Raw genomic sequence first — 21,963 nt, forward strand, 5'->3', positions numbered from 1 at the left:
GACTGAGTGAGGAGATGGTGGCAAGAGTCCAGCAGGCAGCTGAAGGCCCCGCAGAGTCATCTTTGGAGGGAAACCAGTAAGATGCAAGCCGAGATCTGTGCTGACCCCAAAGCCTCTGTCCCCACCTCTGCACAGGCAGCTCTTCCCCTCTCGTGACTGCAAGCCCAGCCCTACCTGGGGATGCCAGATGAGGCAAAGGAACTGGATGTCATGGCCTGACAGAGCAGAGATGTGCCTGACCACCATGCCAGACCACCTCCAGGGTCCAACAAAAATGTCTGAGATTGACCCCCTACACACTCAAAAAAAACTTTGTTGTCTCCCAAAATGTGAAAAAAAAAAAAAACTCTTCAAAATAAATGTGTAATGAAATATCTACAAAACGTAACGTCTCACCCAATGGCAACTCAATCCTCCTATGGCTCTGGACATATTTTATTTCATAAGTGATACAGGATGGAGCACTCCCCAGGACCTATGAGTGTTCAGATGACCCTACCACAGACTGAGCAAAATGTCACCACGAAGAGTTTGGGACCTGCCCAATGTCTGGCCATGTGTTTAATTGAATTGGAGGTAGATGAAGATAGAGTGCCTGCCCCCAGAATTTTACATATAGAAGTCAGGCAGTTGGTTCTCCAAACAATGAAGGCGGCTGGGCAGAGCTCCTGGCAAATGCACGACTCTGAGTGATGCCACTTGTTAAATTAAAAGAGTGCCCGCGTCACCCCCCTAACATCTCATTAGCTAAATGGATTGCCCCATTGGGTTGGGGTTGCTTAATATCTGCCTGTTGACTTTGCAGAACGTCTGCCAAGAACAAGATCTCAGTTTTGACATAGCTGATGCGAGGTATTTTTTTCCTCGGCTATTATTTGTCAAACAGAGTGCTGAGCTGGGTACAGCCACGTACACTGAGTGTAAAACCACATCATTAACACAGATCTTACTTGCTATGACAGCAGGAAATGCAGCCAGTTAATTTAAAAGCTGACTCCAGTTCTTGGGATGGAAGTGGGAAAGGGGGGCCAGGATACAGTGCCATTTCCCATTCCCAGGAAAACTGCAATGGTCACAAGACCATTGCCACACATTTTGATTCCAAAAGTTGCTTAGAAGGTAGGGCTTTAGAGAAACATGAATGGTCTGTGGAAGGTGGGAGAGTGGACCCCATACGCCACCCAGCAAGACCCGTGGCTACTCCCTCACTGTGGCGTCAGAGTTTTGGATTGTTCCAGAGAGACTTAGATTGATTCTACCACGTTTCTCCATGAAATGGAGTTTGACAATGAGAGGCAGTCACATGGGTGTGCCCCGCATCTTCTCACTCCTTTTGTAGCAGACCACATTCTTCAAAAATTCAAGCCAAATTTTAAAAATCAAGAGAGATCTGGCCAGGTGCGGTGGCTCATGCCTGTAAATCCAGCACTTTGGGAGGCTGAGGTGGGCAGATCATGAGGTCAGGAGTTCGAGACCAACCTGGCCAACATGGTGAAACCCCGTCTCTACTAAAAATACAAAAATCAGCCAGGCGTGGTGGCGGGTGCCTGCAATCTCAGCTACTCAGGAGGCTGAGGCAGGAGAATCGCTTGAACCTGGGAGGCGGAGGTTGCAGTGAGCCGAGATGGTACCACTGCACTCCAGCCTGGGCAATACAGCAAGACTCCGTCTCCAAAAAAAAAAAAAAAAGTCAAGAGAGATCCTTTCAAAAAGCCAGATTTCCAGGTCTGGAGCTCTAGAAAGATCTAGCAGCCTCTGCCTTTCATCTCTGCAGGAATGGAGTCTCAGTGCCCTCTTCAGACAGCTGGCCCCATCCTTATCTTTCCTTCTTGTTTCCCACGCCCAGCTCACTCGTGCACTTGGCAGGCTGGGACCCTGTGGGAACACCAAGCACATCCTGCAGTGTGGTATAAGGTTTTGTAATGCAGAGACCTGAGAGTTGAGATAGACACTCCAAGGTGGTTTGCTCAAAGGAAAGAAGGAAGAGCTATCCCAGTGCTGGCAGGAAAAGGAGAACACTAGCAAGAGGAGATTGCATGGACCCCTGGGGATGAGACAAAGGAGAAGATGTGGCCAGCCTGATTCTCATCTTCTTTTACACTGTTTCCTCCCCATCTAGTGCCAATGTGTTACCTTTCAACAAAAGTAATAAGGCATCCCTTCTGGAGAATGTGTTTGGAGAGCCAAGCTCACCCAGCTTCCCTTCTGCCCCTGACTCAAGAAGCAGACCCCTCAACGATGGCTCAGGAAACCTGGAACATTAACTGTGGGAGCATTTAGTTCCACAGCTTTACAGACTGAAATTCACAGCCCACACCACACACGACCTCCTGACATTTGCTGGCACTTGTTTTGTACAATAACAATAGTGCTATTATCATTATTGTTATTACTCCTATTATGCCAGTGCATTAGACAGTCCCCAGAAGGGAGAGAAGGTAATTGGCTCCCATCACCCTAAGCAGCGCTATTGGGTACAATGTACAAATAGCTTAAAATTAAAGGCTGGCATCAGAGCCTGTTCAGTCTGTAATGGATTACCAAATGAGCACAGACTTACCTCCTGCCATCAACACCCTCCCGAAATCATTTGCAAACAGGACAGATAATTTCATATCTGATTCAGGTTAATTGCCCTGTTTTCCTGCCTCCCTGCTCACCAAGGACCCCCATGGGATTGAACTCTGCAAAGTTGCCCAAACCAGCTTCAACAGGCAAGCGTTCCCACTGGGAGCTAATGAGGGGTCATCATCGTCACCTTAGACCTAAACCCAGACTTGATCCTCTGCAAAGCATTCTTCATGACCAAGTCGTTAAGATCCCGTATCCCTGACTTCGCTATCTGGTGGAGGAGGAACATCTGCCGCTCACTCTGTGTGTGGTTCAGGCGGTGTGCAATGGAGATGGGGGTCTCCCCCTTGGCATCTTTGTCGTGGATGGAGGCCCCGTGCTGGAGCAGAAGGCTTATACAGTCTGACCGACCCATTGCTGCAGCCACATGCAGGGGTGTCCTGCCCAGGGGGGATCTGCTGAGGCAGCTGGCTCCTGTAAAATAAGAACATTGGCCAGAAGGAAGACATGCGGAAGGGGAACACAGGAGGGGTCCAGGGCTGTGAAGGGAGTGCTCCCCAGGGAGGTCCTGCTGCCTGGCCCAGCTCCAGCACTGCCCTGCCTCCAGTATGTTCCCCTGGCAGTAACCAGTGATTTTTCCAGAATGCCCATATCAAACTCCTGCTCAGATCCATCACTGCCATCCCGCCACCTGTGGGTTGATGTTCTAGGTCTTTCCCGCTCACTCTCACCATACTTTCCCATTACTATTCCAGCATTCCCTCCTGCCATACTCTCCTCCCCAACCCCACCACCAAGGCACCAATTATACCTACCTTCCACCTTCATCCCTTAAATACACCCTGCTCTGCCTCCTGCCCCAGGCCCGTTCACAACATTCTCATTTTATTCTGAGCTAACTCTGACCTTCCTTTAGGTTTCATTTCTTTCCTTGGGAAAATCTTCCTTAGTTCTCCCACCCCGTGAAATCTCCTGTATAAGCTCAATAGACACTCTACATCTTCACAACACTGTGTACACCATTGACTATGGAATTATTTGTAATAATCTACTGATTTCCCCTCATAAACTCCAGGAGGGCAGAAAACACACACATCTGGCTCGTTGCTGTTCTCATCCCGAGCACGTAGCTCAGTGCCTGCAGGAGACAGGCACTCGGGAAATGACGCGATGGGCAGCCTGACTCATGGACAGATTTCACTTCGATTAAATTCCTCACTGCCTCCTGCAGATGGATGGGCTAATGACAGGTGTCCAATATGGAATTGTTGAATTGAATCAAATTCTGGATAACAAATATCATGACACAGAAAACAAGGCAATTCAATTAAATTCAGCTGACATTTCGGTAGCCAGTTTTTATGAGCTCCGGCTGGTTGGTGAGGTAAAGTTTTAAATAGGCTCTTAGAACACCAGTGTCGACCATGACACCTCCCCCCAGCAGCTGTCTGCAGAGGACAGAAAACTTCGCAAAGCTGGCTGTAATTTTTTAACTGGTGCCTTCAAATACATCACAGTTCCATCAGAGTGAAAATGACTTTTTATGAGCTTAAGGGACTGCTGGGCTGTGCAAAGCTCATATTTCATTTTACAACAAGCAAAGAGCAGACAGGCAGTGAAGGAAGGAAGGAGAATATTGTTTAGGTAACCTTTACCCATCACAGAGGTTTATACCCCCGATGCATGGCCCAATCATCCGGCCCAGGAAATCCAAGATGTTTTCCACCTTGCTCGGTGTAAGTGGGAAAAATAGCAATGACTGAGCTGAGAGGCTGGAGCCAAGGCTGTGGGTAGGAAAGAAGCTGTTGTCTAATTTGGAGGCAAGCTGATACGGGAGACCCTTGGGAAAGGCCCCTCCTGAGCCCAAACCATTGACCAAACACCACATAACATGTTCTCCCTTTTTCCAAGGAAGCTGGTGGTCTGAGCTGTTACAGCTGTTCTCCATTGTTCTTGAGTGGTCTGCATCTCCATCAGTGGGCATCTTTTCCCAAAAATATCCCACATCCAGGGAGGATAGAGTGTACACCTATGGAATGTTGTGTAAAGCTCTTTAATTTGAAGACAATGTTGTCTTAGGCTTCTGTTTCTATCTATCAAGAGAGCCGGAGAGAGAGAGAGAGAGAGAGAGAGAGAGAGAGAGAGAGAGAGAGGAAGGAGGCCCTTAAGTGGAGGTGGGGTGAAAAGAGAGTTCAGCATTAATGTCTTGTGAGAAAATAATAACGAGGCTTGGAGAAGGAAGAGTGGTGATCCTGCCATCCACCACAGAGCTGTGCTGGCTGGAGGGTAGACTATTTTGGGGTTTTTTTCTAGTTTTTTTTTTTTTTTTTTTTTTGGTGTGTGTGTTTTTGTTGTATTCTCCTGTCTCAGCCTCCCCAGTAGCTGGGACTACAGGTACATGCCACCACACCCATCTAATTTTTGTATTTTTAGCAGAGATGGGTTTCGCCATGTTGGCCAGGCTGGTTGTGAACTCCTGACCTCATGTGATCTGCCTACCTTGGCCTTCCAAAATGCTGAGATTACAGGTGTGAGCCACCGTGCCTGGCCAGAGGTTAGACCATTTTGGACCGTTGCAGCATCCTAATTTCATGCGAGGCTGGAAATCACGCAGACAGCATGGGAATATTCCCAGCAATATGTCTGGTTGGAAATGAACCAGGAATCCTTTGTAGCTGCCCCCTGTGTCTTGGGTCCTGAAATTTCTGCCTCACTGAACCAGAAAGAATCTTCTTGAGACCGGGTGAAGAGAAGGAGGGCAGCCTCTGACTGGCATACCCTAAGACACTTGCCTAGACAGGGAGTGAGTGGTCCCATGGGGACCCTGATTGGTGGCTGACAAGACACAGGTCCAGGAAACCACTGCTGGAAGGACCTGGAACACAAGACACTCTGTCCTTTCTACCTGCAAAAAATCCCAACTCATGAATATAGGAAGCTTTCTACCAGAATTACCGTGTTCTAGAAGGTACTGCACAGCATCAGAGTGACCTCTGTGTGAGGCCACATACAACGCCACAAATGCCCTCTGAGACGTCCACTGCTTCCACTTCTCACCCTCAAAATGTTCTGAATTGGCAGTTCGGTAGAAGGAATCTTCAGTAAGCCCGAGACAAGATAGCTGGGCAAGATAAGAGGAGTCTGAGTTATTCTCAAAAGCGTGGCTACATTCTGTTGGATGGCTGATGGGGCATGCTCAGGGGAAGGCCTGCTTGAATGCCAAACTCAGGCTCCTCATGGGAAAAGAGAGGTGGAAAACCTCCAAGAAAAGCTGAGAAACACCCAGGATAGGATGGGGAGGCCATAATTTAATGCCTTATATATGTTCAGGAAATACGAATTCGCCATCAGTCAGGCTCGGAACGCAGGAAGGTCTTCCTGTCGATGTTTTGAAGAGAGAAAATAGCTTTTCCGGGTGTCCACAGGAAGGTGGTTGAAGCCACTGAGGAAGAAAACAGCCAATACAAATGGCCTCCCAGAGGGTGACAGGCATCTCTTGGAGACCAGCTCTGGCCTTCCCATCTATTTGTGTGCCCATTGTCTCCGTTAGGTTTCAGAGCAAGCTGAACACGCACAGGTGAACAGTCCAGTCATGTAACCGGCTCGTGGTGAATTAAGTCTTTGAGCCTGGGAGGAAGGCTACGGGTTCCCCCAGCAAGGATACTCTGCCCTGATGTGGGAGTCAGGACTGGGGCGGTGGGAGGAGCAGAATCGAGATGAGGATGATGGCAATTCTGACAACCTCAGACGGCAGGGAGGTGACCCCTGCAGCCAGAGCAAGAGTCAGAAAACCAAGCATGGACCACACTGCTGGTGACAAAGGGGAGGGAGACAGAAGGGGCAGAGGAGCGTGCAGAGGAGAAGCGGGAGGGATTGGGAAGAGGTGTGTCAGGCCTGGGTGCCCCTTCCTGCCCACCCTCCCTGCCAAGGCTGCCTCCTGCTGCACCTGCCCCGAGCCCACCCACTCTTCCGAGAATGCCAATCCTAGCCCCTGCTACACCCAGCCTTCCCTGACCCCTTTCTCGGCAAAGAAACTCTGTCTCCTCTTCTCCAGGAGCATATAGCTTTCCATCCGAATTTCTTTTCTAGAAAGAATAGAGCATTGCCCCTCGTGTCGCAGCAATTCATATTCCCTGTTGGGTATACATCTGGTTTCTGTCCTCCTGCCCCCCACTGCCCACCCCTAGAGCCCAGCTGAGAGGCCAGCAGGAGCCCTGGAGGACAGAGCGCCCACTGCTCGCCCCAGGAACAAGGGACCTCCCGCCGCCCCGGAACCAGGCAGCACCTGACGGAGGCCTGTACCACAGCCCCGAGCTCTGAGCTGTGCATTTCCCAGTTATCTGGAGTTCTCCTCTCAGTGTTAAATTAGATTTCCGACCTTATCACTCATACACATGAATAGAAACGTGCTGCCTCGACTCCTTTGTGGGGCGGGGCAGGGCAGTAAGTGGGTTATAAATCACAAATTGATAAACCCAGCAAAATGGTAAACCCAAGGAGTGAAGGCAAACCCTCGGTGCAGTATTTCGTAATTATGACACGGCTCATCGTTCTCTCTTCCCTGCTCTGAAACTGTTACTCAGATATCCATATTAAAGACTAATTTTTCCCCCACAATTTACGGTTGCTTCGTAACGTATAATATCCATTTAAAGAAGCATGAAAACACCTTGCTGGGATCCCCTTCCGCAGCCGCCAAAACAAGTTCTGTCCATCCGTCATGACGCCAGATACATAATGAAATAATCCCTCCAGGAACAACATCATGGAACTTCAGGGTAGTGTCATCCATCAAAACTCCTGCAGGGAATCATTTTTTTTCTTTTAAAAAATTGCGTATTAAAGATAAACTACTACATTGGTTAAGTTAAGAGATTATCTGACCTTGAGTGCCACAAAGATAATTTTAGAAATATCGAATACGAATCTCATTTGATGGTGCCGCGTGGGTCTGTCTGTTGTTGGTAATGCTTTTTAGAAAATTAATTTGGTTCAGCTCAGATGGAAGCCGAACAAAATCACAATGCCAACAATTTATAAAATTCTGTAATTATAACTTGTCCTATTGTGAAAAGGCACATGAGTCAGTAAAATCATTTTATGAGGCAAACTCTACAAATAGAACGACTTAAACTTGAAGTAACCAGTCATTAGACACACGGCACAATGTGGTTAAACAAGTCATATAGGGTAAACCAAAATACTCTCTTGGATAATGTCATTACTTGGCTAAAGAGGTGACAATGCAAAAAATTGTTGGACCTTTCAAATTGAAGCCTGGGAGGGATTTTTCCGCCTTGGCACTGCTGACAGTTTAGACTGGATAACTCCTTGTGGTAGGGGCCCCTCCTCATTGTCAGGTGTTCACAGCTTCCCGGCCTCTACTCACTAGATGCTAGCAGCATGTTCGCCAAATCAAGGCAATCAAAAATGTCTCCAGGCTCGGTACAGTGGCTCGCACCTGTCATCTCAGTACTTTGGGATGCCGAGGTGGGCAGATCGCCTGAGCCCAGGAGTTCGAGACCAGCCTGGGCAACATGGCAAAAACCCATCTCTACAAAAAATACAAACATTTTCTGGGCCTGATGGCTCGTACCTGTGGTCTCAGCTACTCAGGAGGCTGAGGTGGGAGGATCACCTGAGCAGAGTTGCAGTGAGCCAAGATTGCACCACTGCATTCCAGCCTGGGCAATAGAGTGAAACCCTGTCTAAAAAAAAAAAAAAAAAAAAAAAAAAAAAAAAAAAAGTCTCCAGATATTGCCAAATGGACTCTGGGGGACAAAACCTCCCCAGCTGAGAGCTGATGTGATGTAAGGAGCTAATGCTGACATCCACCCCAGTTTGGACTTGGAGTACCAGAGCCCCTTTGGCCTCATGCTTTCTTTATAAGCAATGCCATCAACATCGAGTCCCAGCTCTGCCCAGGTGAGACGGTCTACATTCCAAGTCAGTGGGATTCATGAGTTTTCTGGTTTTATGATTGACTGCTTTGTGCTTGTATACTAGGTACTTAGTGATTACTTGGTGCCCAGACTGAGTACCTATATTCTTTCATCCTTAGGACAGCTCTCCAAGGTAGGTTTGTTATGTCCATCTGCTGATGAGCAAACGGAGGCTCACACAGCCTTTAAGTAAACAGCCACCCCAGTGCTGACTCCCTCCGGGGCCACTGGCTTCCCACTTTTGGCTCTATGAGCACCAATTTGCTACCAGAAACTCAGGATGGTAGATGTCAACAGGCAATAGTGATCAGCAAATCTGTACATTAGTGTCCTATTTGTGGTTCAGACACAGAGGATAACCGGTAATTAGTCTAAGTAAGACAACTTGACTCCCTACAACTTTGAAAATATTGAGTAAAGCTGTGTTTTGCTGAGACGTGCAAGAGTACAACTCCCACATGCTGAACAACCCCTATAGAGATCGGAGTACATCCTCTTTTTATAAACAGGCAGCCACTGCCTTGGACTTAGACAAATACTAATTATCACCAGCTAAATAAATTATCAAAGTTGACGACAGACGTGTAAGGGCAACCCTGGCCCATGGATGTGCTCACCCCTTTTAGATTTGTGTATCTCAAGGTTTTCACACATGATCTCATTTGATCTCCCCCCGCCCCAAATTTTGAGGTGGGTAGGAGAGGCCTCAGAGGATTATTTATAGGCAGTAGCCCAAATTTCTTCTAATAATGAGTAGCACTTTCTGTCTTTCTTGTTTACCACCCACGGCAAGTACTGCAACGGCAGAGAGAGGTCGAGCTTCTAACAGTTGCTAAGTGCCTGTTGAGTGATAGCACTGTGACATCAGTGTTAAGTCACCCCCTCTCTCTCGCTCCCTCTTAGCTTTCTTGAATTAATAGCTCAGCACAGCTCATCAGCGAAAATAAATGAACAGAAGGGGTGCCAGGCATTTGTAGTTGAGGATACATAATTTTCAAATTACTTGTTTGGGAACTCTTACTAAGTCCTTCAACAGCTCTCCTCACTTTTAATATGTTAAATACAGACTAGGCTGGAAACACATTTCTTTCCAAATAAGACCTCAAAAATGCCCAAGAGCATCTTCCAAATACTCCTATAGGAAAATAATATGTCATGAAAAATGCTTAACCTATTTTAAAGAGAGCAAAGGAAGGTATTTTGGCCTTCACTGTGCATTTTGAGTTTCCTGAGTCATTTCTGTCCATAGGGGGAAACAGCTCTTGAGAATTCTAGAGCTGGTGGCTCTGTGTTATAGATTAGGAAACTGAGCCCAGAAGGGCAGTGTCTGGCAGCACCAAGCCCGTGGAGGCAGGCTGCTTTCAGATCTGTCTGTCTCCATCGTTCCCCAGCCCCTGCAGTACAGCTGCAGTCTCTCTGCAATATCAGCTGTTCACATTCTCTGTGCAGCAGCTCAGAGATTTTTTTCTATATCTTCATTTTCTTGAAGTGTGTTGTGTTGATTTCAACCAGGTGGGGAGATGATGGAGCCAGGGACTTTGATCCTGTTCTCATATCCTAAATATTGTAGGGAATCGGGATAGGGAAAGCCACGCCTTCAGGTCAGGGAAGGAGACTGATGGAAAGAGAGATGGGCTCTAGGGTGCCTGGCCTCCGCTGGGTATCTACCACATGAAACTTGTCTGGAGCGGGGCCCTTGGGGTCCTAATTCAGTCACAGGGAACTTTCGGCTCTGGGTTCTGATTCCGGCTGGGCTAGCTTTGAGCTCCCAACGTGAACAAGGACACGGCATGGAATTTGGGGTTCTGATATGTACTAGGTTAGTTCCAGTATTCAGGTTCAAACGTGGATAGCAGCATTTGCTTTGAGACTCACGTTCCTGTGAGGGCAGTTGACTCTGGATTTGGGCTCTGATTAAAGTAAGGTTTGCTGTCTGTTTGGGGGTCCTGATGTGAAAAAGTCTGTTCTGGGATTCGGAGTCCTCATATGGGCAGGACTTGTTTTGGGATGTGGGGATCTGATGTAGCCCCGAGTAGTGTAGCATTTGGAGGGTAGGAATAGAGCACATCTGCCCTGAGATTTGGGGGTCTTCATGGTGATAAAATCTGCTCCAAAATTTGGGCTCCTGCTATATGAAGTGTTTGGTCTGGAATTTGGGGTTCTGGTATAAATAAGGTTGGCTGAAGGATTTGGGTTACACATACAAGAAACGTTTGCTTTGAGTTTTGGGGTACTCATGGAGGCAAGGTTTGGTTTGAACCTTGACTTCCTGATATGGACATGGCTGGCTTCAACCTTGGAGTGCTGATGTAGACATGGTTTCATGTCTGGGGGTGAATTCAGATGTGGGTGGGTTTGACTTGAGCTTTGGGATCCTGTTGTGGACAGAGTTTGTTTTATTCTTTGGAACCCTCATGAAGACACTTTGAGGGGATTTGGGTTCTGGTATGGTCATGGTGAGCTCAGCTTTGACCTCTTTGCCTGGACACGGTTGTTGGAGGATCTGGAGTTCTGAGTTATGGTTAGCCTGGAGATTAGGGGTTCAGTCTTGGGCTGGTTTGTTGATTTTGGGGTCCTGAGATGGACAGGGTTTGTTTTGATTTGGCGTCCTTGCAAGACAAAAGTGGCTGGAAAATCTGGGGTTCTGAGGTAGTCATGGGTAGCCTGGAGATTTGGGGTTCAGTTGGGCATGGTTGCTTTGGATTTTGGGGTCCTGAAGTGGTTAAGGTTTGTTCAAGCCCTGGCATCCTGGGGTGGATGTGGTAGCTGGAGGATCTGGGGTTCTGAGGTAGTCACGGTTAGCCTGGAGATTTGGGGTCTGGTGTTAGGCAATTTCGTTCTGGGTTTGTGGGTCCTGAGGTCAGCAGGGTTTGTTTCAGGTTTGGCATGCTTGCGTGGACATGGTTGGCTAGAGGATTTGGGGTTCTGATGTTCTCAAGACCGGCATGGCGGAGGACTTGAGGTTTGCTTTGAGTGTGGGGTACTGACATGGGCAGGCTTGCCCTGGGTTTGGGGGTCCTGCTGAGGACAGGTTTTGTTTCAGACAAGTCTAATTGGCTTTGGGACCTGTGTTCCTTATGAAGACATAGGGAGCCTGAGGGTCTGGATTCTGGGGGGTCCTGGCTTGGACACGATTTGCTCAGGGTTGGCAGATGCAGCCCAATCCAGGCAGGACCTGCTTGTGGATTCGGGTCATGTGGACAAGGTTTGCCTTGATTGGGAGTCCAATTTGAATCCCGTGTGTTTGAGATTGGGAAGTCCCTCTGCGGCCAGGACCCCAAGTGGCCCTTCCATCTGGGTTTCAGGGTGGCTGGGTTTCAGGGGTTTCCTTTGCCATCTGGGGTTTCTCACGTAAGCAAGCTTCCCTTTGGGAATCCAGCTTCAGAAGTGGCCAGGGTGCCCTTACATGTGGCCAGGGAAGGGGTCAGGGCAGGAGCCACCTTCGTCGAGGTACTGGAGCCGCTGGAGGTTGAAGGGGATGCCGACCATCAGGTCCAGTTCCTCTTTGAGCTCCCGCACGGTCATGTCGCCGCGGCAATTTGCCACGCGGAATATCTCCCCCGTCTCCTCCAGCCGCACCCGCAGGAAGAAGACGTCAGGGGCCAAGTCGGGCAACGCGCTCGCGGCCTTCGGGTCACCGACGAGCTGCTGGCTCCGGCCGCGGGAACAGGCCCGGGACTGCGCTGGGAGGGGCCGCGAGCCCGCCGGGCCTGCCCTGGACCCGCCGCGCCCCTGCGGTCCGGCCCGCATACCGCCCCTGCGTCCCGCATTGGGGTGCAGGCGAGGGGCACCCCCCAGCGGCCCCGCCGCCCGCGCTCCGCCCGCCCCCGCCGCCGCCCGCCGCATGGTCCAGTCGCGGCCGCGCGTCATCCGCGGCTCAAGTGAGGCGGCCGCGCGTCATCACCGCCCCCGCCGGGCCCGTGCGCCCCCCGCCCCACTGTGACGCCCAGGCCCTGCCGTGCCCGCCCCCTCCAGACGCACGGCGAGGCCTCTCCCTGCCCGCCGCCCGAGCCCCCAGGGAGACCGACGGGCGGGCGGCGCCCAAGGGTCCCGGAGTCCTTTCCCGCTCCGCGATGAACAGACGCGGTTTCACGTGGCCGCGGGAGACGATTCTTAAATAATGGAACAGGACGTAGGCCCTTCCCGAAACAACAGGGAGATTTATTGATAAATACAGAGACATCGCCGGGCGGCCACGCTCTGACGACCCAGTCCCGAGCTCAGGCCCGGTCCCCACCTCCTCGAAGCCTCCAGGCTGCTGTTAACGACTGTTCTTTTCACCAGGCGAATGAAAGGGGGCATTCTTACTGCTGTTAGGAAACGGTTACCACTTCTCCGTGTCTGTTTAAAATAGGATCTTTGCAGAAATTGGGATAAATCACCTGGAGGAATTACCCATGAACAAGGCTCCAAATCACCATTGCATGCATGGCCTGCAGAGTTTTAAAGTGCAGACTTCCGTTATAAAAACACTTCTAGTATGAATGAATAAAAAAACAAAAAACAAACATTTCATAAACCCTGCAGCAGATCTGGTCCCGACTTGGGGGGGTGAATCCCAGAAATGGGAGACAGCCTTCCATGGAAACTTGCAAAACTGCATCAAAATCTATCAATTCTGAAAATGCTCTTGAATTACTGGCGGGAGAAAGATGCTGATAAACACACTTAAGTGGAGAAACGTCCCCTTGACAAAGGCTGGGCTGGCTCTATGAAGACGCCTTTGGAGTGAGCTCTGCCTGGGAGAAACCCATCTGTGCTTTTCCATTTATTCACCGGAGATGAGGCTGAGTGTTCAAGTAAACAGGAAGCCTACCTGTGGTGGTCAAATTACAAACACTCAACATCACACCCATGAATAATTAGAAAATACAAGCGCTGAAGTGATGGGGGCGGGAGCTAGGAGGGCAAGGTGAAACAGAACAATCTTGGAAAAATCTCGGTTGTTGCAAAAAAAGAATAAAATGTAAGCTTAAAAATTATTTTTACAGAGAAATTACAGCCATAAAAAATATCTCTGCATTGGAAAGGCAAATTATAGAAAAATGTTAACACATAAACTGAAATTGTAAAGGTTAGATTATTTACCAGAGTCTCTACAATCTATCCAAGCATGTTGTGATTCAGCATGCAAATTATACACATCACAACACAAACTGAAGCTCATTTTTTTCCTTAATGGAAAATTAAGCTCTGAATAGAATACAAGATTCCAGTTGAATAATTCTACTTGCTGCTAGATCAACAGATTTTAACAAAACAATCTCAATTTGTAGGCAATAAAAAATAAAATAAAAATTGCCAGTTACCAAAGCAAAACAATATCTCCATTTACTTTAGGCAAGTATTAAACACACGACGGATTGACCGATTTTTGTTTTAAATATGTAGCTTCCGATTTATTAACTCACTTTTTGCTGATGCTGCCTAAATGCTACCCTGGGGTATAATTTGCAGCTTTCACATATGTACTTTATTATTATTTTGGCGTGGTATATATACTCCTATCTTTCTTTTAAAAGAATCAGTTAAATGGAATTTGGAGGTGGGAGTAACATCCTGTATACCAGAAAATTCAATAACATAGCTTCAAAATTTCATTAAAAAATAAAGACAAGACAAACAAGAAAAAGATCAAAGGGCAGAATAGAAAGCTTACAAGCCCTTAGCAGAGCTAGCTCTTGAACCCCAAATGAGCTGTTTCCTCCTTCCTTCTTTATCCTACCTTTGAGAACATAAAAATAGAAACAAGAAAAATGACATGTGCATACATGTATGTAAAATTTGTTCAAATGGTTAGAAAACCTTAATTTAAAAAACCTGGTTAAATTCTAGAGCAGATTTCTCAGTCTAAATTTGAAACGCATGAAATCTAAGTGATGTGTACTTATGTCAATTTAAAGAGTATATAATTTGACCCCCAAAGTCACAGGTGCGTAGAACTTGTGGGCAGGTTCTGATCAGAACTGGGTTTTCCTTTTTTTTGGTTAAGATTCTAAAGCATTAGATATAAAGTCAATATTCCATGCATCTCAGTTATCAATTTACCTCCCAAGTTTTTAAACATTTAACATATCCATATAAAAATGGAAAAACCTCAGTTGTCCACTTCCCTCTCAAGTTCTTAAACATATGAGAGCATATCCATATAAAAATGAAAAATCTTTCAGCTTTATGCCTCTATCAAAGGCCAACACATATCTTCATGGAAACAGTTCCTGTCAGGCGGGGAGGAGTGAGTGCCTGAGGAATGTTCCAAGTAGTTTATGACCAAGGCACAATATTAGAAAGACTGCCATCAATCATTCTTTAGATTTCTTTATCACATTTTTCAAAAGTAAACAAACTGAACTATATTTGTAGCAACTCAAAGTGGAGCATAGATTTAAATGATGTATTTGTTCAGCTCACTGATAGGGGGCAAATTCTACATTTATATATTTTCTTCCTGTCAAGAGTTATTTACATATGTACAGTATTTCAGTTAAAAATAAAACATACCAGCAGAAACTATATTTTATAGGAAATCATAAGGGAAGGAAATATGCAGGTCTATTAAAGACTTAAGAGCTTCTAATAAACTACTTGGCAAGGGTTGGGGGGACTTCAGATCATACAGTCTGCCATGGAGAAAATAACTTGCTGGCAGGCAGCCTGGTGGTTCAGAGGCTCCAGTGCCCAGTTAGCTACATGGTCTGCAATCTTTCCACAGACTTCCTGATCAGGCTTGATCAGGATGGCCCAGCCATCCAGAAAAAGCCCCCATCAGGTTCAGTGCCTTCGGGGTACAGATGGAAAAGGTGCCAGTCAGAGTACACAGTATGAAAGGCTCCAGAATCTCCCCCAGCTGGTATAATACAATCAGCTCCCCTTCAAGTTACTTTAAGCCACATGTGCCAAGCATGAAACAATCAGATTGCAACTCATCACGGAGTAGTTAATTCTGTTTTTCTAGTACAGCAGTGTCTATGATATTCCGCCGCTTTGGTTCTAGGGCTGCAAAGAAGGAAACATCTTGGTCCCGGTCTGACTGCAATGCTAAGATGGTCTCTTCAATGACTTCAAGATGAGGGTTACCGGCATTTCTAAAATACGCTAAAGAGAGAAACCATGAGTCTGAATTAGGTATGCCATGAACAGTGTTCAAAACACACGTGGTTTTGTTTTTTGTTAGCCACATGTCGGGACAATAAATCATTTTTCACAGAACAAACACAGATATAAGTCCTTTCAAATGATAAAATGCCTTAATCAAAGAGTATTTCTAAAATGTTAAAGATGGACTCCTAACAGTTATGTATATTTTAAAAATTATAGTAACTATCTTTTTTTCCTGCAACACAAAGCAAATGGCAATGTGTGGAACAGGAGCAGGTTGCAGGTAGGGTGGGGCAGGGGGTGAAGTGGCAAGACATGTACATGTAGGGCAGAGTTCAAGATATTTTCTTATATGTGTGGTGTAGAAATAAACTATCCAAGAAACACAAAGCTTTTATTAAGTCCTGTCCAGGTGTAAATAACCCACTAGTTGGGTTATAAATGTTTTCTAACTGACCACAAAACAATACCATTAAAACGTAATAGCAGTTAAGGCTTCATAATCTTTCATGTCATAACTCAAAATTTATCAGTTTCCCTCATTTCTGGAAAGCTATGTAATATTTTGCATTTTAGTATATGTTTATTAAGTGTGAAGACCAAATTACATTCATTTCCTTAGTCATTTTATAAATAACATAAAATGATGCATAAAAGTCAATATATTCATTTACATAATAAATCTTAAGCATGCTGTCACACAACCTGCCTCAGTTTCCTAGAGGAAATCTAGCTGGGGCCTTTAACAACTGCTGGAGTTTACCTGAAATGTGTGAGTTCCGAAAAGTGCTCCACCTACCCTTTGCCAACAGCATCTGCCTTAGGGCCTTGGCTAGCAGAACCCTCACATTGGGCACAGGATCTGACGCGAGGCTCAGGAGGCTGGGAAGCAGGTGCTCCACGAACTGGTCCACGGGGACACACTCCTTGCTCACCACTGCCTGCCCCAATAAAGTCACAGCCAAAGAAGTGATGTTTTCCAGCAGTCTTCCAGAAACATACACTTCTTTAATCTCAAAGAAGTCATTTCAGAATCTGTATGTTTGAGGCGTGTGTGTGAATTTTTAAATCTCAAGCACTGCATTTGGTTAGAAACACAGTTAATACTTTGTTATAATTCACCACCAAGCAGTGGGTTCCAAGTAGGTTAAGATCTGGTGGGCTCTGGAGTCAGAAAAGTCTAGATTCAAAACCTAACTTGGTTTTAGTAGCTATGTGACTTCGGGTTAAGCGGCTTAGCCTTTCTGAGCCTCAGTTTCCTCATCTGTAGGATGACAAGTCTGTTATGCAAAACATCTAGGACAATGTCATTCACAGCAGCCGTGGCTGTCAAGTGACAGTCAAATCCCAAACCATAACCCAAAGCCCAGACCTCTGTAAACGATCAGTAAACGCCAGTCCTGTAGTCATCCCCAGCATGTGCATAGAACTTCTCCACTTACAAGACTTTACATGTATTCTCTCAATCCTCAGGACTAGCCCTGGAATTCAAAATCAGCCTAGTTTTACAGGTGAAAAAAACTTCATTTCCAATGTGGTGGTGACACCCAGAAGTCTTATAACCACTAAGTGGCAGCAGGGTGGGGACTGCAAGCTGAAGTGTGGGTTCTAACTCCTGTGGCTCTTCTACTCCAGGGTAATTTGTGTTGTGGTGGATGGGCATTGCAGTGGCTGCTGCTGTTCCCTAGGTGCCAGGCGCCATGCTGGGTAGCTTAGCTCTATCAGCCCACGGAAGCCCATGACAACACTAGAAGGCAGGCACATATTCCTGAGCCCCTTTAAGCAGTGTACATGGCACCCAATGTGTAGTCTTTTACCCCTCACCCCCCCCACCCTTCCCCCCAGTCCCAAGAGTCCTTTTGCTTATTTCAGATTTTCTAAATCTCAGATAAAGAATTTAAAAATAAAAGCAAAAAATATCTCCATTAAGCTTTCTCCGCAAATTGACTTGGAACACTGACTCTTCCTTCACAAAAGTCTGTGCCGTGAAGCCTGTGGTTTGTGAGTTTGTTAGTCACTCCGCCATCCACTGCCCTTTCTCAGAGTGGGAGGCCAAAGCACCCCTGTAATGTCCCACTGGTTCAACAGGGGGTGCTGGTGAGTCCTCTGGTGCCCGTGGTCATCAGGGAGAAAAAGGGGGGCTTTGTGGTCTGGGGTCAGGTACGGTCCCAACCATGGCTTTACTGTACTATCAACAAAGCTGGGTGGCGAGTTCACAGAGGTTCATTACACCAATCCCTCTACCTTTGTATATGCTTGAAAACATGAGTAATGAAAAGTTAAAATGTTAAAAACAATACTTTAGCAGAAAAAAAAAAATCATGGGCTTATACTTCCTGTGTGATCTTGAACAAGTGACCTAACCTCTCTGGGCTTCAAATGTTTCACCTAAAAGAGCTGGTCTAAAGGTAAATGGGTATGCCATGCTCAATATACATTATCTCTTTTTTTTTTTTTTTCCCTGAGATGGAGTCCCACTCTTTTGCCCAGGCTGGAGTGCAATGCTGCAATCTCAGCTCACTGCAACCTCCTCCTCCTGAGTTCAAGCGATTCTCCTGCCTCAGCCTCCCAAGTAGCTGGGATTAAAGGTGCCCGCCACGACACATTACCTTTTATTAGAGAATTAAATGTGTGATGTGATGCCTGACACACAAGAGGTATTCAAGAAATGGCAGCCATTATCACTGCCATTGCCCCTAGGCAAACATAAATCACACCCTCATTTCCAAGAGGCTGAGTAGAGAGGGCGATCTGAGGAGCTGGACAGGATGATACGAACTCTACACATTTACTCTAAAGAGGTTAAAGTCTGTGTCCTAACCCACTGCCCAATTCTTCATCCCACCTTCCTTCCAAAGCCACTGGCTAAGGTGAGGCGTAGTGGTGGACACAGACCTGGATAGGGCAGGAGTGGACTGTGGGCCTGGCCCTTACCTTACTGGATGGAAGTGTAGGAGAGCAGAAGCTTGTCCACTCTGTCTTTAGCATCTAGAATCTGTCTGGACCATGGCAGGTACTCAATCAATAGCTATGTGGCAAATGAGTAGGCCAGTGGGGTAACCCTGGGCAAGTCCCTTCACCACACTGGGTTGGTCCCCATGTCCTGTGAGATAAGAGGGCTAGGTGAACTAATTCCTCAGTTCCTGGCTAGTGTTCCAGGGCTGAGATTCTCTGTCTGGTGAACTTGCTTTCATCACATGGCAGATGTATACCCAGGGTGGATCCCTCCCCAGGTCTTGCTAACCTGACAAATGAAAGCGAAAGCTTGCCTTCCAACCCACTTAGAACAGTGCCGGAACCTTATGATGAGTTCATTGATGAAATGTAACCCCAACGCACTTTCACTGTTGGAATAGAACTTCTGCAGAATTGCCACAACCTGTGAAAAATATCAGAAGAACACATTTAAAATGCTGCCATCTATTTGAATTATGAATACTACTCTACATGGAAACTAGACATTTTTATGCACCCTTCCACTTTTAAAATGAATTTATAAGCACAGGAGAAAGTAATTTTTGTCACGGTCATCATTAGAACACAGAGAAAAAAGATGTTTAAATATATGGCAATACACACACACACATAAAACCCTTCATAAAAATGAAATTTAAAAGGAGACTGACATTAGAAAAATATATTACTAATCTTAAGGTTCCAAATTTTAGAGCATGTCCCCTTGCTTAATAACTAAATCATTACCTTTCAGAACATGCCATTTTTATAAAATTTTAATACCATCCGAGTATCTTAAAATCAATATTGTCCAATGTGATTTTTTCATCAGCATGCAGCTGGTATAAAGCCCACATAAAAAACAGGATCAGCTTTTCTATAGCAGAGCCTTTGCTCACTAAATATTTTTCTACAAAACCAAGCTGTAAATCAACCTGTATTTTAAAAACACTAACCTACTGCTTAAAGGGTTTCATATATAAAAGGATTACTCCACAATTTCCGTCACTGAAACATAACAACAAAAAATCTATCTTACAAATTGATAAAACTATAATAAAGTTCCTAATTTCAAATTTTAAAAGCTAGTTTCATAGGTAAGATGACAAATTAAGCCCAGAAAAATTAAGAGTTAAAATGGAAGATACATCAACATTCCTATTGGTAAACATCACAGAGCATATGCCCTTATTCCTTACTAGTTTGAAGGAGATCCACCGAACTTCAGAAACTTGATCTGCACACAACTTTAAGGCAATGTGCATTAGGTAATCATAAACATCACTGGGACTATAGAGTTCTAGAATCAGTATCAGCTGTCTGAAATTAAAAGGAAAAAAACAAAAACAAACAAACAAAAAACATTATTTTGGGGCAAAAACAACAACAACAACAAACTTACTGATTTATTTTTACTGTCATTTCATCTTATAGATAAAAATACCCAGGCTGGGAAATGAACAGCAAAAGACCCAGCAAGATTTCGGTCTTCAGTAAAATGCCAACAGCAGCAAGCTGAGCAAAATGACCATGCAAAAAAAATGTGAACAAAAGTTTAATTCTTCATCTCACACACATACAAATCAAACAAAAGGAAACAAACTCCGTAAAACAGAGGCTGAGAAATTTATGAATACAGATTTAATATTTCGATTTTAGGTTATCAGTTGAAAAGCACATAAAACTTTAAAAATCAGATAACATAAAAATAGCCAGAATGTTGAAGTTCACAAAGGTCAACAGATCAAGCGAACACTCTGAGATTGCACGACCGCCCCAGCGTTTCTCCAACTGCAAACCGAACCGGATGCTCCTGCTCGCAGCTCTTGGCAGCACGAGGCGGTTTCACTGCAGCGAGGTCCGCTTGGAGAGAACTGGGAGCGCGTGCTCCTTACTCCAAAAGACAAAAGCATGCAGGAGGCGGCTGGCTGCGAAAACCCACTACCAAAGCTTTCACTACTTTCTAAATGGGGATGGGGAGAAGGACATGAAAATAAATGGCATTGTTTTCACCCAGGCAACGAAAGGAAATGAAAAAGAGATGGGGAGGAAGTTAGAACCAGAAGCCAGGAGTGCTGGTGAATACTTTCATATCAAAAAACACTGTTTTCAAAAAAAATGATACCAATATCATGGGCACGGGAGCACAGAATTCATATCAGTCGCTGTGCCTTCAATAAGCCGGGAGATGGGAGATGGGAGATACGGCGCGCAGCGGGGGAAGATAACGTGGTCGGGCACTGGGGCCGCGCTACCTCCCGGGGCAGCCCTTCTGGGCACCGAGCACGCCCACTTCCCGTGCGCCACCGCTAGAGGTCGCACTGCTTTCATGGAAAACGTGGGCCTGTTTTTCTCGACTCAGAACAGGATGCTGGGAACATGGTACAATGACTGAAACCTCAATCTCTCAAATTAAGCAGAATGATTAAAGACCACAGCAAAGAGAAAGGCTTTCGGTTTGCCCCTGGCATCAGCCAAATCATATCCTGAATAGCTGCAAAAGCCTGATGAATTTATTCGGGGAAGACAATTATTTGAGAGATTTCTAGTTGTGGATGAGAAAAATGAAAATTAAAGACCCTGAAATGAAAACAAGGTAAAAACTAAAACCCAAACAACAACTGCCACAAACAAATTCCCCCACACCATGAAAGGCACATTAGATACCTTAGGAAGGGGAGTTATTTAAACTGATGCTTCTACCCTTTCATCATCACTAAAGCCTGGAACATTCCTTTTGCCAGCTCAAGACAGAATTAAATAACTCCTTCAGGCACAAAATGATGTGCAGATAGGAGCCACCTTGGGAGACCTTTTTATTTCGTAATCATCTCATCTGGGTTAGACCCCTTCCTGTCTCCCACAGCAGCTAAAGGGCATTAGGCATGCTGTACCCTGCGGAGAGGACCACACTCAGAATGTTCAAGAAAGCTCTGGCAAAAACTGCTCCGATTAATAGGAAAATATTGAAGAGTGGGTGATTCATCTTTTATTTGGTTCAAATAAATTGCCTTCTAGAACAGCAGAACACTCTAATTCGAAAGTGACTCAAGCCCTGTCTTCATCTGAAAATGAATATCTCCCCGGAGATTGTGGTATTTGTAACTTCGGGTTTTTGGAATTCTGTTTATACCTTAATAAAAACATAATCTCTTTATCTAAAAGAACACTATTACTGCTGCTGCTTTAGAAATCAATTATATGGTAAGAAAATGAAGATTTATTCCACCTAGTTTGCCTTCTCATATCCCCAAATATATTTTTACTTACTCTGCTAGTTCATATCGAAACCTCCAATTCCTGCTGTTATCAGTCACTACAAATTCTTGAAGCTGATAAAGATAGTCTCTCCTCTTGTCTTCATGAAGCAACTATTTTTTAAAAATGTATATATAAA

The 21,963-nt window shown here is 45.7% G+C and overlaps 2 protein-coding genes across 18 annotated transcripts in view; both read right to left on the minus strand.

Annotated features, from left to right (window-relative positions):
- Positions 1-2,734: 2,734 nt before the first annotated feature.
- ANKRD60 (ankyrin repeat domain 60) lies at positions 2,735-12,383 on the minus strand. The gene is made up of 4 exons (XM_015148721.3): positions 11,954-12,383; positions 7,241-7,371; positions 5,527-5,692; positions 2,735-3,045 (listed from the first exon to the last, which is right to left on the minus strand). Exons 1-4 carry the CDS (start codon positions 12,381-12,383, stop codon positions 2,735-2,737), a joined length of 1,038 nt encoding a protein of 345 aa, XP_015004207.1.
- Positions 12,384-13,884: 1,501 nt separating this feature from the next.
- The window catches only part of LOC699403 (serine/threonine-protein phosphatase 4 regulatory subunit 1), an 85,346-nt gene continuing 77,267 nt past the window's right edge, over positions 13,885-21,963 (minus strand). For 8 of the 17 annotated variants that reach the window (XM_028828527.2, XM_015148717.3, XM_077952032.1 and 5 more), the window contains 5 exons: positions 21,837-21,937; positions 19,766-19,886; positions 18,856-18,990; positions 16,411-16,552; positions 13,885-15,608 (listed from right to left, as the gene is read on the minus strand). In XM_028828527.2, the coding sequence (XP_028684360.1) occupies positions 15,451-15,608; positions 16,411-16,552; positions 18,856-18,990; positions 19,766-19,886; positions 21,837-21,937 (657 nt within the window). In that variant the 3' untranslated portion in view covers positions 13,885-15,450. The remainder of the gene's footprint in view (positions 15,609-16,410; positions 16,553-18,855; positions 18,991-19,765; positions 19,887-21,836; positions 21,938-21,963) is intronic. The other 9 variants (XR_013400073.1, XR_013400071.1, XR_013400070.1 and 6 more) reach the window with 5 other exon arrangements.

Source organism: Macaca mulatta, chromosome 10 (assembly GCF_049350105.2).
Source record: "Macaca mulatta isolate MMU2019108-1 chromosome 10, T2T-MMU8v2.0, whole genome shotgun sequence".
Lineage (NCBI taxonomy): Eukaryota > Metazoa > Chordata > Mammalia > Primates > Cercopithecidae > Macaca > Macaca mulatta.

What these genes read in the sequence shown, in the direction of transcription:
- ANKRD60 (XM_015148721.3), bottom strand. Translation starts at nt 12,383, where the DNA reads ATGACGCGCGGCCGCGACTGGACCATGCGGCGGGCGGCGGCGGGGGCG. An exon ending in CGGAAGGGGATCCCAGCAAG is followed by an intron (nt 5,693 to 7,240) that starts GTGTTTTCATGC and finishes TATCTTGCCCAG; the next exon opens with CTATCTTGTCTCGGGCTTAC. An exon ending in GCAGTACCTTCTAGAACACG is followed by an intron (nt 3,046 to 5,526) that starts GTAATTCTGGTA and finishes CTTATTTTACAG; the next exon opens with GAGCCAGCTGCCTCAGCAGA.